This window comes from Ailuropoda melanoleuca, chromosome 11, assembly GCF_002007445.2.
Source record: "Ailuropoda melanoleuca isolate Jingjing chromosome 11, ASM200744v2, whole genome shotgun sequence".
NCBI lineage: Eukaryota > Metazoa > Chordata > Mammalia > Carnivora > Ursidae > Ailuropoda > Ailuropoda melanoleuca.
Window position 1 is genome coordinate 22,152,924 of NC_048228.1, and position 13,602 is coordinate 22,166,525.

A 13,602-nucleotide genomic window follows, 5' to 3' on the forward strand; every position below is an offset into this window, starting at 1 on the left:
AACTCGATCTTCCTGGGATCATGACCCCAGCCAAAGGCAGACGCTTAACCTAACCGACCAAGCCACCCAGCTGTCCCTCAGATTAACTACTTAAAGGCAAGAGGGAAAAACAGAAAGATTAGTTGAACGGCTGCTACAACAGGCCAGGCAAGAAATGCTCGTTGTTGGACTGCGGTGGTGGCAGTAGAGGAGAGAAGCGGATATCTGAGATGTATTTAGGAGGTAGAATGGAAAGGATTTGGTGGTAGACTGAAAACTGGGACCAAGGCAGTAGGAGAAACCAAGGCTGGCCCCTAAGTGTCTGGCTTGAGCCAGTGGATGGGTGGGGACAAAGTGCCAGACTCCGTTCAAGGTCAAAGACGACTCACCAGGTGCCCAAGTATCACTCTCTGCCTTGGGCTGTAAGAGTGGATGCACTACTTTGATTCCACCGGGTGGTACAAACGATGGGTCGAGGTTAATTTTAACCATATCCTTCCCAGTGTGTTTGTTAGCTATCCAAATTGTCTTCTTCTTCCATGCTGAATAGAAGATCCGATCACCAAAAAGGGACATTGCAAACAAACTGTGCCTAAAAAACAACAGAAAAAATATAAAGAATGGCAGAACATTTCTTCCCAGGCTTATCAACATTTCACTTCATTTCAATTTATTGACTGAATTTGTATTACCTACTTTTTCAATTGTATCTCATTTAGGTTTAGAAGCAGATATTAAGTTTAAAATTGTATTTATGTATTCATAATCTGAATTAATGGGATATAATTTCTAGCTTCAGATTCATTGTCCCATTCTTTTGCTAGTCAGCATTTAAGTGTGATGAACGTAAAACAGGAAGAAAATAGGAATGCTCTAAGACTGGATTATGCTTGTATTATTTCACGCTTGATTAATTTCTGCCTCTTACCACAAGCTGGTGAGTCAGTTACAGGCAAGATAGCATACCAAATGAAATATAGGTGCTTTGCAAATACAGGACATAGTAATTCCAAAAAGATTAACTATAACCTAAACCAACATGTGAGAGCTTACTAGATGCCAAACTCTGTTAATTATTTTTATTTGCATTTCTTTACTTATTTTTTACTTAAATTTCACAATAATCCCAAGAAACAGCTACTACTATTATCCCCACATTAAAGGAAACTGAGGAGGGGCACCTGGATGGCTCAGCTGGTTAAGTGTCTGCCTTCGATTCAGGCCATGATCTTGGGGTCCTGAGATCGAGTCCTCACATCAGGTTCTCCGGTCAGTGGGAAGACTGCTTTTCCCCCACCCTTTGCCCTCCCCCACCCCCAGCTTGCACTCTCTATCAAATAAATAAGCAAATAAATAAAATCTTAAAAAAAAAAAAAAAGGAAACTGAGGAGTAGTCATGTAATCTTCCCAAAGTCACTTGCCCAATAAATGGTAAATCTAGGACTTGTACTCATCAAGTCTTTTGGACTTCCAAATCTGTGCTAAGCCACTCCACCCGTTCAGCTGGGCAAACTTCAAATGGCAATTACTTTATTTACACTAAAACCAAAACTTACTGTGTGAGATGTTTGCTAAAATGGACAGAACCTCCATCATAATTACAGGAACAAATATAAGAATTGCTTTCATCTCTGTTATACTGAATCCAAAAAAGCCGTTTATCAAGCACATCCAATGACACGGCTGTTATTCTTTCTGACGTCTTTAACAGAATCTTCTCTTCCACACCGTTGAGATCGGCTCTGTGAAGGCCACCAGCCACCTCTGAAGACCAAAATATAAACCTGAGAGCAAACACATTACACAGACACATAATTGAAGGTAAAGTCACTTAAATGGCCGACTGTCAATGTTTCAGCGGTTCCTGGATGAACACACAGGAGGAGTTGGGCTATTTTGAATGAAATTCCAATTCAACAAATATTTATTGCTCTGCTATGGAAATTCCATGTGATTTCAAGTTAAAAAATGAATTATGCTTCTCTAGTAGGAAATCATGGTAATCAAAAGCACCATTTGTAGAGGGAAGCCTGCCTTGGTTCAAATGCAGGCAACCTTCTCAGTGAGAAGGTCCTTCTGAGTTCAAAATGTTATGATTCTATGAATTATCATCAGATTTTGATATATATTTCAATGTCTGAAAACAGCAGTTACCTTTCTACTGGATCAATTGCTACATTTGCAGGATAATTTAAGGCGCTTAAGAGAACTCGGGAATTGTTTCCTTTCATATCTGTTACTGTAATGATTCCTTCCTGTTGATTTGACCAAATAAGTTCTTCGTTTATCCAATTTACTGCCATTCCTGAAACATTTTTCTCTATATTGCATATGCTCTGTAAAATCAAATTTCAAAATATTAATATTTTCTCATTCACATCAACATTTTTTATCTTTATGTATAAAAGTCTATTCTTTTAAGTACTTGTCATTTTTTGTGCATTCATAAAACTATTTAAATCATAAAATACAGATACGGTGCCATTGTTTTGATGGAGCAATGTTAACCCTCCCACATGAATATTTCTAGGCTTTAAAGTGGAAAATTATCCTATGCTTATTGAAATTAGGCAATTAACCATAATGCATTAATAATTTCAACTATAATAAATTTCCATGCTATCTTAAAGACAGTGTATCCATTTGTTAATGGAATTTTCCATATTCTCACCTGAATCCAATTCTAAGCTTTGCCAAAATCTGGCAAGATGCCCTTGACCTTTGTGCACAGAGCTTTAACATAAATAAATTTCTTATTAGAGCCCCCACTTTCCTGGCCCCTCCTCTTCATCAGGCCTCACATTTTTACAAGTCCTCAGTGCCCTCACATTATGACCCTATGGCCCAAAGACCAGGGCTTCTCTTTATGCCTCTTGGGTAGTGTTTCCTGCTCTCTCATGATAAAATGACCAAACAAAAACCTCTTTTATCTCCTAATTCCAGTGTATGCAGGTAAACCGGTCAGTCTTCTTGGGGGGTGGACGGTGGGAGGTGGGGAGAAGCCCTGATTTGTGTGGTTGCAGATTTCCTTGGTTTGTAAATATTCCCACCACCACTTGGTGCAAATATTCCCACCACAGCTGTTTTCTGGCCACTGACCTGACATCACTGAACTCAGATTTGGCAGAGATCAGTCTCACCAGCTTACACTATTCCTATACCTCATACAAAGTAATCTAGCCAATCCATTAAACCAGTTGCTAACATATTAATAAATTAGCTCACCCAGGTGAATTGTATTTTAACAGGTGTTTTTTGTAAACCGTGTTTTAACCCAAAGGAGGTGATACAATGGTGGATTTTAGGCACCAGGTCAATCCTTTCCAAATGACTTGACACAAATTCACAAGTATTTAACTTTTTTCCCTAGTCTGCGACAGGAAACCCTCCAGATTTTAAGGCTCGAGATTTTTGAAACTATTCTACAGATGGCTGGAGAATAATGAGTAGCCATCCTTGTTAAAGGTGACATTAGTAAGTCTCAGAGATGTGATAAAAGAAATTAGCACTTAATTGAAGCTTTTAAGAATAACTGAAGGGAGAAAGGTTTGAAGAAAAACAAACAAAACAGTGGACACTTTGTGCTGCAAATAAATGCTTAAGGTTTCTCCAGTCACACGTCTCTGTAATCCATCTCTCAGGAATCCAGAGAACATTCCTCCTGGGACTCATTTAAGGGTTCCACCAGTTACAGAGAAAGATTAAAGATCTTTTGTATGTACTTGAAGCAAAATACTTTATATCTGACACCTGCTTTATTATTTTTTTCCCAGAATGCCAACACCTTAAGAATCAAAAAAGGTGGGGTGCCTGGGGGGCTCAGATGGTTGGGCATCTGCCTTTGGCTTTGGTTCTGATCCCAGAGTCCTAGGATTGAGCCCGATTTGGGCTCCCTGCTCAGTGGGGAGTCTGCTTCTCTCTCTCCCTCTGCCTCTCCCCTCCACTTGTGCTCTCTCTCAAATGAATAATGAATAAATAAAATCTTTTAAAAAAAATAATCAAAAAAGGTTTTCTTCCTAAATATCAGGTGCTAAGACCCATGACAGACATTTTAGACAAAACAGTGTTCCCAAACTCAGCACAACTGACATTTGAGGCCAGATAATTCTTTGTAGAGGGGACCAGCCTGTATATTTTAGAATGGTTAGTAGCACCCCTGTCCTCTGCCCACGAGATGCTAGTGGCACACCCTCTCTCCTTCCCAACACAGGTGTGATAACCAACAATCTTTCCAAACTCTGCCAAATATCCCTGGAAGGGCAAAATTGCTCTCGGCTGAGAACCACTGGAGCCAAAAATAATCACGTAAGTAATCTGTTTTAACCGTGGAGCACTGGGTGTTATACGCAAATAATGAATCATGGAACATTACATCAAAAACTAAGGATATACTGTATGGGGACTAACATATAATAAAAAATTATTATAAAAAAACAAAACAAAACCATAAAATGGTGATCTGACTTAATAAACTTATATAGTTTCAAAATTCCATTGACATCCTGACTCCTTTTGGGGTCTTCTGAATATCAGTGCCACGCTTATAGGTTTGCTCAGTAACATGCCACAGATGCAAATTAAACAGATATCTACAAATGCCAGAAACATTTGAATTGAAATGTAATTTTCATTTATCTATACATTACAAATTAACAATATCATGTTTGCCAGCCTATACAAAAATCCCTTAAATACTTTGGGGATGTACTTTACCTCTTGCCTTGTCCCATTCAGAAAAACTCTTTGCAAAAGTTTTCTCTCTAGATCTACCCAATAGATTCTTCCCTCATTGTAATGAAAATCCATGATCACTGATACACCAGCATCTGCCACCAATTGCTCATGATTAGTTCCTTCGAGATCAATCCTAAAGATACTGTTTCCATGGGAGAAAATCAAGAAGGGTGCAGGACCTGAGTGGGAAGAAAGAAACCAAAGTGTATATTTTCAATATTTTATCTGATTTAGAGTAAACATTTCCCCATGACAACCAATCCAAGTAGGCTTAATTTTTAATTCCTGGTTTTATATTTTAAATAAAGAATATTACATGAAGAACAGGTTCCTGTGGATGGTCACCATTAATTTTATAAATCATCTTCTTCACAAATTGACTGTAAGACATGAACATTCCCAAGTTAGGAAAAAAGAACTATCTGAAGAGAAAACCAATTTCTACTCTTACCTGTAAAATGCCATTTTATATTAGAAAAGAAACCACCTCCTATACTCTGTTGTGGATAGGCTCTGGATGAATGTAAATTTTAATTATGCAAATTGGAAATATTACAGATATTATCATTTTGGAAATGGAACCCACCTCCTCTTCTTACCTTATGAACAAAACCTCAGGGTAATGACAGAGAAGATAGGGAAAACAAGAGGTCTTTTTTTTTTTTAAGATTTTATTTATTTATTTGAGAGAGAGTGAGATCTTGAGCCAGGGGGAAGGGTAGAGGGAGAAACAGACTCCCCGCTGAGCAGGGAGCCCAACGTGGGACTTGATCCCAGGACCCTGAGATCACGACCCAAGCTGAAGGCAGACGCCCAACCAACTGAGTCACCCAGGTGCCAGAAAACAAGAGGTCTTAAGTGGAAGCATGGCAAGCTGAGATGCCATCCCATGACAGCTCTGAAGTGTTGTCCCTGTTAGCATTGCCACATGAAACACAGGATGCCCAGTCAAATTTGAGTTACATATATATTGCATGGGACATACTTACACTAAGAAATTATTTCACTGGTTATCTGAAATTCAAATTTAACTAGTTGCCCTATATTTTTATTTGCTAAATTTGGGCAGTGGACCTCCCTGGATTTTCGATTCCTGCAGGACCTTGCCCTGAACTCTAACCCTATCATCTCCTGTTCCAGGTGATGGCCACCTTCCCATTCGGACTCCCAAGTAGTCAACACCTGCTTGGGAATCCAATACCTCTTTGGAAACCTCAGCACAAATTATTGGCTGACTCTGCACAGAGCTTGCCTTTGATGCTTCAAGAGAATGCCAGAGAATAGCTTCATCTTCTGCAGCCAGGTTGGTTGCCTTGGTCTCTTCTGCCTGAGGATGATGAGCTCCTTCCACCGTGCCTTTAGATAACTCTGGAACCTCTGGGACGAGTGGGGCATTGGAGATGAATGCTAACATATTCTTGCTTCCCCACTAGGTTTACATTATTCTGTTTTCACATTAGCTTTTAATACCTTAATGTGACATAGTAAATGTGTTTGTTGTTTAAGGACTAAACGAAATGATGGATTAACCTCCTCTTACTCAGATTATGTTCTACGGTCAGAAGACATTAACTCCACTTTAGAGGATAGAAGAATAGAGCCAAGAGGAAGGAAGAAGTGCAAGATCATGAGAGTTTGAAATAGGTGCCAGCATAAGTGTCTAAGAGATTTAGCTCAAATCACTCTTCCTGTGTCTTTCCCACTATAGAAGACACCTGCACAGATATGGAGGAGAGCCCATTTTCTATTGCCACTCCAGCTATGGAACCAGAGGTATCATAGAAGAAATGGGAAGGGCATTGGACTGAGAGCCAAGAGGACTTGTTTCTAGTCCTGGCACCATAGCTTCCCTACATATCTCACAGGACCTCCTTCCCCACATCAGAGGGTTATTGGGGAAAGAAATAAAATTTTATTTTTTTAAAAATATTTATTCATTTATTTTGAGAGAGAGAGCACAAGCAACAGGGCGGAGCAGAGGGAGAGGGAGAACAGACTCCCTGCTAAGCAAGGAGCCTCATATGGGGCTTGATCCCAGGACCCTAAGATCATAACCTGAACCAAAGTCAGATGCTTAACTGACTGAGCCACCCAGGCGTCCCAGAAATAAAATTTTAGATGAGAAAATATTTTATTAATTGTGGAGCACTATGCAAACATAATTTGCCATTGTTGATTCCCAGAACCAAGGTATCACTACATACATTTGTGCCCCTGTTCACATTTGAACCCCTGGACGAAAACATTGGTGTAACTCATTTCTCCCATAGCAATGTGTCCTAGAGAAAGAAAGGCATACGAAAGGCACCCTAAACTGATAGCTACTGAACTGTGGGCCTGTAGATTTATCACTAGGAGTCGTTTCTTTGAAATGTGTATCATGCATTCTCTATAAACTGAATAAATGTGCTCATATTATTAATTTCCTAGTGTACTGATACATTGATAAGACCAATGAAACATTTTATTCATTCGAAAGTATTACTAAATGGGAGCACCTGGCTGACTCCGTCAGAAGATCATGCGATTCTTAATCTTGGGGTCATGGGTTTGAGGCCCACGTTGGGTTTAGAGGTTACAAAAGAAATAAAACTTACAAAAAAATAAATAAAACTTACAAAAAAATAAATAAAAGTATTACTAAAGGGGAGGGTTCCAGGTTTCTTTAAAAAAGGAGAAAGAAAAGGCACTCTAAACATTTTAGACAGAATATAGCATAATGCTTTGTACATAATAGGTACTCAACATTTTTTAATAAATCCAGAAATAATTGTGCTTTGCTCATTTGTCTGGCTTTAACCATAGGAACAAAGCTGAAGACACCAACAGATACATCAACTTCATAAAAGCAGAGTCAATCCTTCAGAACTTATGTTACTAATAGCAATAATAATAATGATGATAGCAACAAACTTTCACATCCTGATCTCATTTATGCTTAACATAACACCATGAACTAGATAGGCCAGATATGACAATGAAAAAATCAAAGAGAAATCTGAAGAATCCCTAGACCCATAAAACACAAACCATAACATTAACTTCAGTAACTGTTCAAAAAATAAATAGAAAATATTTATTAAATTACTAAGTATGAATTAACTAATGAATTTTCTCTTCAGATTTTTCCCATTCACTGGTGAATCATGGCATCCAGGGTTTATCATAGCCTCTTAGAAGTGAAAGGACGTTAATATTACCTAATTCAGTGTTCCCCAAAATTGTTCAAAAGAATCACACAGGGTGCTGTGGGTGTGTGTGTCTTTTGCAGATCCCTTCCTTTGAGATTCCAATTCAGTAGGGCTAGACGGAGGTCTAGCAATCTGTTTTTTGAATAGACACTCCAAGTGATTCTTGCAGTTGGTGAACTAGAAAGCATAGATCTAATTCAGATGAGGAAATTCAGTTGTGTTTCCCAAAGACTCACCACTGGTTGGTGGTAGAGTTGGAATTAGCAGTCAGATATTGCCCTTTTTCCTGACTTGGTCTGAGTTGTCATGTGTCAAGATGTTACTCTCTTCATTTTATTTATATAACTGATTTTTTAAAAAAAATTTTAAAGATTTTATTTATTTATTTATTTACTTACTTACTTACTTAAGAGGGAGAGTGAGCAAGAGAGAGAGAGCACACACAGAGGGGCAGGGGGGTGGAGGAGCAGAGGGAGAGGGAGAAGAAGGCTCCCCACTGAGTAGGGAGCCTGACGAGGGGCTCCATCCCAGGACCCTGAGATCATGACCTGAGCCAAAGGCAGATGCTTAACCAACTAACTGAACCACCCAGGAGCCCCCTGTAACTGATTTTAATTCTACTTCCCTCAAACACTGGTCATTTCTTTTCCTACACTATTGGCATCCTTTTGTATAAACCAGGGCCTGGGTAAGTATTTGTAGACCTGAAATGTAATATAATTTTTTTTTTAATGAAAGACTTTGAGAATTAGACTTGGTAGAATAGTAATTCTGTACTACAACTGGAAATGATAACTAAGTTCGGGTTTTCAGACTGTCAAAGACTGTACACATTGGGGTGTGCTACAGTCCGTGGATCTGAATGTCAGCAGGGTGTGCATGCGTGAACAGTTAAACTTTCCCAGGTCAAAACCTATGCCGTTTATTTTGGGTGCCATTCAGCAAGAGGGAAATGCACAGAAAATCAAACATCATTTCTAAGGAACACAAACCCAAGGCAGCAAACAGGTCACAGCAAATCAATCAGAACCTCTGACTTCCCAACCCTGGGGATCAGTCGGGGATCTTGGGAAATTAGAAAGGAGGCCAGAATGTTTGGAGCACACTGAAGACTTTTATTAGTGACTCCAAGAACTGGTTCAGAGGTCAGTTAGGACAAGCAGGTTTTGGTTGAAGTGAGTGGCAGAAACAGTATTTCGCAAGAGGCACCTTTACAAGGGCTCTGAACTGGGGGGAGTGGCCTCACAGACGTCAATGAGAAGAGAAAGCGAAGGTCATCTGCATCCTGGGGGCAAAGACTCGCAGGACCTAGATAACACAGAAAAGATCCTGCAACCAGATTAGCAGAAAATCCTTGTCTTCTCTCAGGCCAACATGGCACCCTGTTCTCCCTACCACTGGTTTTCTGCTCTAAATCTGGAGACAGACTGAAGGTGCACAGGACAGACAGTGAAAAAGGAGCTCTGGACCTTGGAACACACCATGGAAAAAGAATGTAGATTTAAACTGACAGATCTGGGGCACCTGGGTGGCTCAGTTGGTTAAGCGGCTGCCTTCAACTGAGCCCCGCATAGGGCTCCCTGCTCAGCGGGGAGCCTGCTTCTCCCTCTCCCTCTGCCATTCCCCCAACTTATGCACTCTCTCTCTCTGTCAAATAAATAAATAAAATCTTTTTTAAAAAAATAAAATAAAAATAAATAAACTGACAGACCTGATGGAAGAAAGCCAGACACCTTCTCTTCCTGCTCATTCCATAAGCCCCTGATAAAAGTCTGCCTCTCAAGGGGCTGCCTTGAGTGGTAACTTGGGTTTTAAGAAATGCAGAAACTTTTATTTCACTCTAAAAGACCATCTCCATCTGTTTTTCTTTTAATTGTCGTACTTGGAAGGGCACACATTTAATTTGGGGGCAATCATAGCTCTCTTCTCAGCTTATTCATTAGGGCCAACATTCAAGGTAGGTGAGAAAGAAACCAAGTGACCCAGAATAATACATCCAGAAATGGGAGCCAGAGAGGTGAATTTAAATCTTAATTCTGTAAGACAAGCTCTGCGGCTCAATTTTGCTTCCTGGAATATGTGGATGAAGTTTGCCTACCTAGTCCCAGACGAGTAGTGAACACATGCCATCTAAAGCAGAAGATAGCCCCAACCTAACCCTCACGCCATTCCCATCATCAAGCTTAAGAGCTCTACTCCCGGGTTTTCAGGATACTAACCGAGACGAGAAGGCTCTATAAAATTGTTTTGTTTTGTTTTTTTCAACAGGACTTCTCAGTCTTTAATGTGCCATTACACTTTTTGATGCTCCAAGAAGGTAGGTGGTAAATATCACCAGAATAGTAATAGCCAACATACTAGGTGTTATCACTAGGGTAACACACTGAATGCATTATTTCATTTAATTCGGTAACACTAGGAGGTAGGAGCTCTCAGCGTTTTCATTGTGCAGAAGAAGAAATTGAAGTTTAGAGCAGTTAATTTGCTATAGTCACATGGCCAATAAATAAGATTTATATTATTTATGAATAATAAAGTTATGTCTTTCTGATCACAGAGTCTAGCTTTTAAACGTCATGCTATACTGTTTATCTCAAATTGAATTTAACAGGAACTCTTACTGGGTAGTGTCTCAAATTTCAACTGTGTCAAGAAACCCACTTCAGGAAAGACTGCTCTAGGCATGTTCACCCTAAGGCCAGTTTCTCTGCATTCACCTTCCAGGAACCGATTAGAAAGTGGATCCTTTTAACCAAGGAGCCAAGAACATACAGTGGAGAAAGGACAGTCTCTTTAATAAATGGTGTTGGGAAAACTGGTACAGCCACATGCAAAAGAATGAAACTATACTACTATTTATACCATACACAAAAATTAATTCAAAATAGATTAAAGACTTGGATGGAAGACCTGAAATCATAAAATTCCTAGAAGAAAACATAAGAGGTAAGCTCCTGAACATTGGTCTAAGTGCTGTCATTGTGGATCTGACTCCAAAGACAAGAATAACAAAAGCAAAAATAACCAAATGGGACTACATCAAATAAAAGCTGCTGCATGGCACAGGAAACCATCACCAACTGATAAGGCAGCCTACAGAATGGGAGAAGATGTTTGCAAACCATGTATCTGATAAGATGTAAATATGCAAAATATATAGAGAACACCTACAACTCAACCACAAAAAAAACAAAACAAAACAAAAACCAACCCTATTTAAAAGTGGGGAGAGAATCTGAGTTGAGATTTCTCCAAAGGAGACCCAAAGATGGCCAACAGACACAGGAAAATATGCTCAACATCACTAATTGTACTAGGGAAATGCAAATCAAAACTGTGTGATAACACCTCACATCTGTCAGAATAGCTATTATCAAAAAGACAAGGAATAACAAGTATAACAAGTGTTGGTGAGGGTGTGAAGAAAAGTAAATTGGTGCAGTCACTACAAAAACCAGAATGCAGATTCCTCAGAAAATTAAGAATAGAACTACCATATGAACTAGCTATTCCATTTCTGGATATTTATTTAAAGAATACAAAAACACTAGTTCAAAAGATATATGCACCCCTATGTTCACTGTAGCATTATTTACAATAGCCACTGTAAGAAAACAAATGGAGTGTCCATCAATATATAAATGAATAAAGATATGGTACATAGATACACAGAATGGAATATTGCTCAGCCACGAAAAGTAAAATCTTGCCATTTGTGACAGCATAGATGGTCCTAGAGGTAGTATGCTAAGCAAAAAAGTCAGACAGAGAAAGGCAAACACCATATGAATTTTCTCCTATGTGGAATCTAAAAGGAAGGAAGGAAGGAAGGAAGGAAGGAAGGAAGGAAGGAAGGAAGGAAGGAGGGAGGGAGAAGGGAAGAAGGGTAGAGGGAAAGAGGGAGAAAGAAGGAAGGAAGGAAGGAAGGAAGGAAGGAAGGAAGGAAGGAAGGAAGGAAGGAAGGAAAGAGGGAGGAAGGGAGGGAGGAATAAAATAAACTTATAAACACAGAGAACAGACTAGTGGTTACTAGAGGGGGAGGGGGTCAACCGTGTGTGACGGATGGTACTTAGACTTGTGGTGGTGATCACTTTGCATTGTATGCAGATGTCAGATTGTAAAGCTATACACCTGAAACTTAAATAATAATAATAAAAAGAGTTCAAAAAGTGGGTCCCTTTAAATGGATTCCTACAATTACATCACCTGGAAAACTGCATCTCTAATTTTGGAATATACTGCATCCCATATATATGCATTCCCTATATCTAATGCATTCCTTCACCGTGTTTAAAGCCAACAGTGCGGACTCCTCAAATCTCTCTCCACTTCCACTGCCTTCTTCCTCCTTTCATGTTCTTGCCTCCCTCTTATAAGGACCCTGGTGATTACATTTAGGATCCACCTAAATAGTCCAGGATATCCACCCCATCTCAGGATCACATTTTCAGAGTCCCTTTTGCCATTTAAGGTAACATTCACAAGTTCCAGAAATTAAAACAAAACATAGGCCACATTCAGTCTATTAATAATTAATAATGTGGAACATCTTTACATGAACTTAGTTAGCATCTCTATATTCTCTTTGGTGAAGTATCTGCTTAAATCCTTTGCCCATTTTTAACTATGTTATTTATTTTCTTATTGTTGCATTTGAAAGATTTTTTTTAATTTTTTAAAATTTTTTAAAGATTTTATTTATTTATTTAACAGAGAGAGAGACAGCCAGTGAGAGGGAACACAAGCAGGGGGAGTGGGAGAGGAAGAAGCAGGCTCCCAGTGGAGGAGTGATGTGGGGCTCGATCCCAGAACGCCGGGATCACGCCCTGAGCCGAAGGCAGATGCTTAACGACTGAGCCACCCAGGCGCCCCATTTTTTAAAAAATATACTTTGGATATGAATGCTTTGTCAGATACATGATCTGCAAATGTTTTCTTCCAGCAGACAGCACGTCTTTTCATCCTCTTGACATTGTCTTTGGCAGAGCAAAAGTTTTCATTTTGGTGAGGTACAATTTATCAACTTTTTTTCTCTTTTATTTATCATGCTTTTGGTGTCATTTCTGAGAACTGTTAATCCCAAGACAAAAATTTCTCCTTTGCTTTTTTTCTAAAAATTTAATGGTTTTACATCTTAAATTTAGGTCTATGATCCATTTTGAGTTAATCTTTGTCTAAGGTATGCAGTTTAGGTTGAGGTTCATTATTTTGCTCAGAGATACCTAATTGATCCAACATCATTTGTTGAAAAAACTATCCTGTCTCCATTGAATTGTTTTTGCACCTTTGTCAAAGATCAAATGACCATATTAGCTCAAGTCCATTTCTGGACTTTCTAGTCTGTTCCGTTAATTTATGTATCTATCTCCTGGTTAATACCACAGCTCAGTATAACTTTTTAAAAATGCATATAAATGCAGCTTTACAGAACAGTGAATCCTGTTATAAGATTCCTGTGTTGTAGGCAATCCCTCATCTCAAATAAACATGTTTAAATATCTCTCAACTCATCATCATAAATCATGCTCAATTTTATTTAAAAACTGCCGCTACCAGACTAAAATGCATTCACCAACATTAAAGCATTAGAAAAGTTTTTCCAGATGTTCACACGTACACACAAACACACATGTGATAAGACTCGGAAATCACTATTTTCATCTGTCTTCTGTGTTTTTCTACTATATTCCTACTCTCT

At 39.0% G+C, this 13,602-nt stretch overlaps 1 protein-coding gene across 2 annotated transcripts in view; it reads right to left on the reverse strand.

Annotated features, from left to right (window-relative positions):
- The window catches only part of LOC100467733 (pro-epidermal growth factor), an 80,653-nt gene that overhangs the window by 50,996 nt on the left and 16,055 nt on the right, over window positions 1-13,602 (reverse strand). For both annotated transcript variants that reach the window (XM_034671379.1, XM_034671378.1), the window contains exons 2-5: window positions 4,693-4,892; window positions 2,134-2,315; window positions 1,536-1,763; window positions 369-571 (exon numbers count right to left, since the gene is read on the reverse strand). In XM_034671379.1, coding sequence (XP_034527270.1) covers window positions 369-571; window positions 1,536-1,763; window positions 2,134-2,315; window positions 4,693-4,892 — 813 coding nt within the window. The remainder of the gene's footprint in view (window positions 1-368; window positions 572-1,535; window positions 1,764-2,133; window positions 2,316-4,692; window positions 4,893-13,602) is intronic.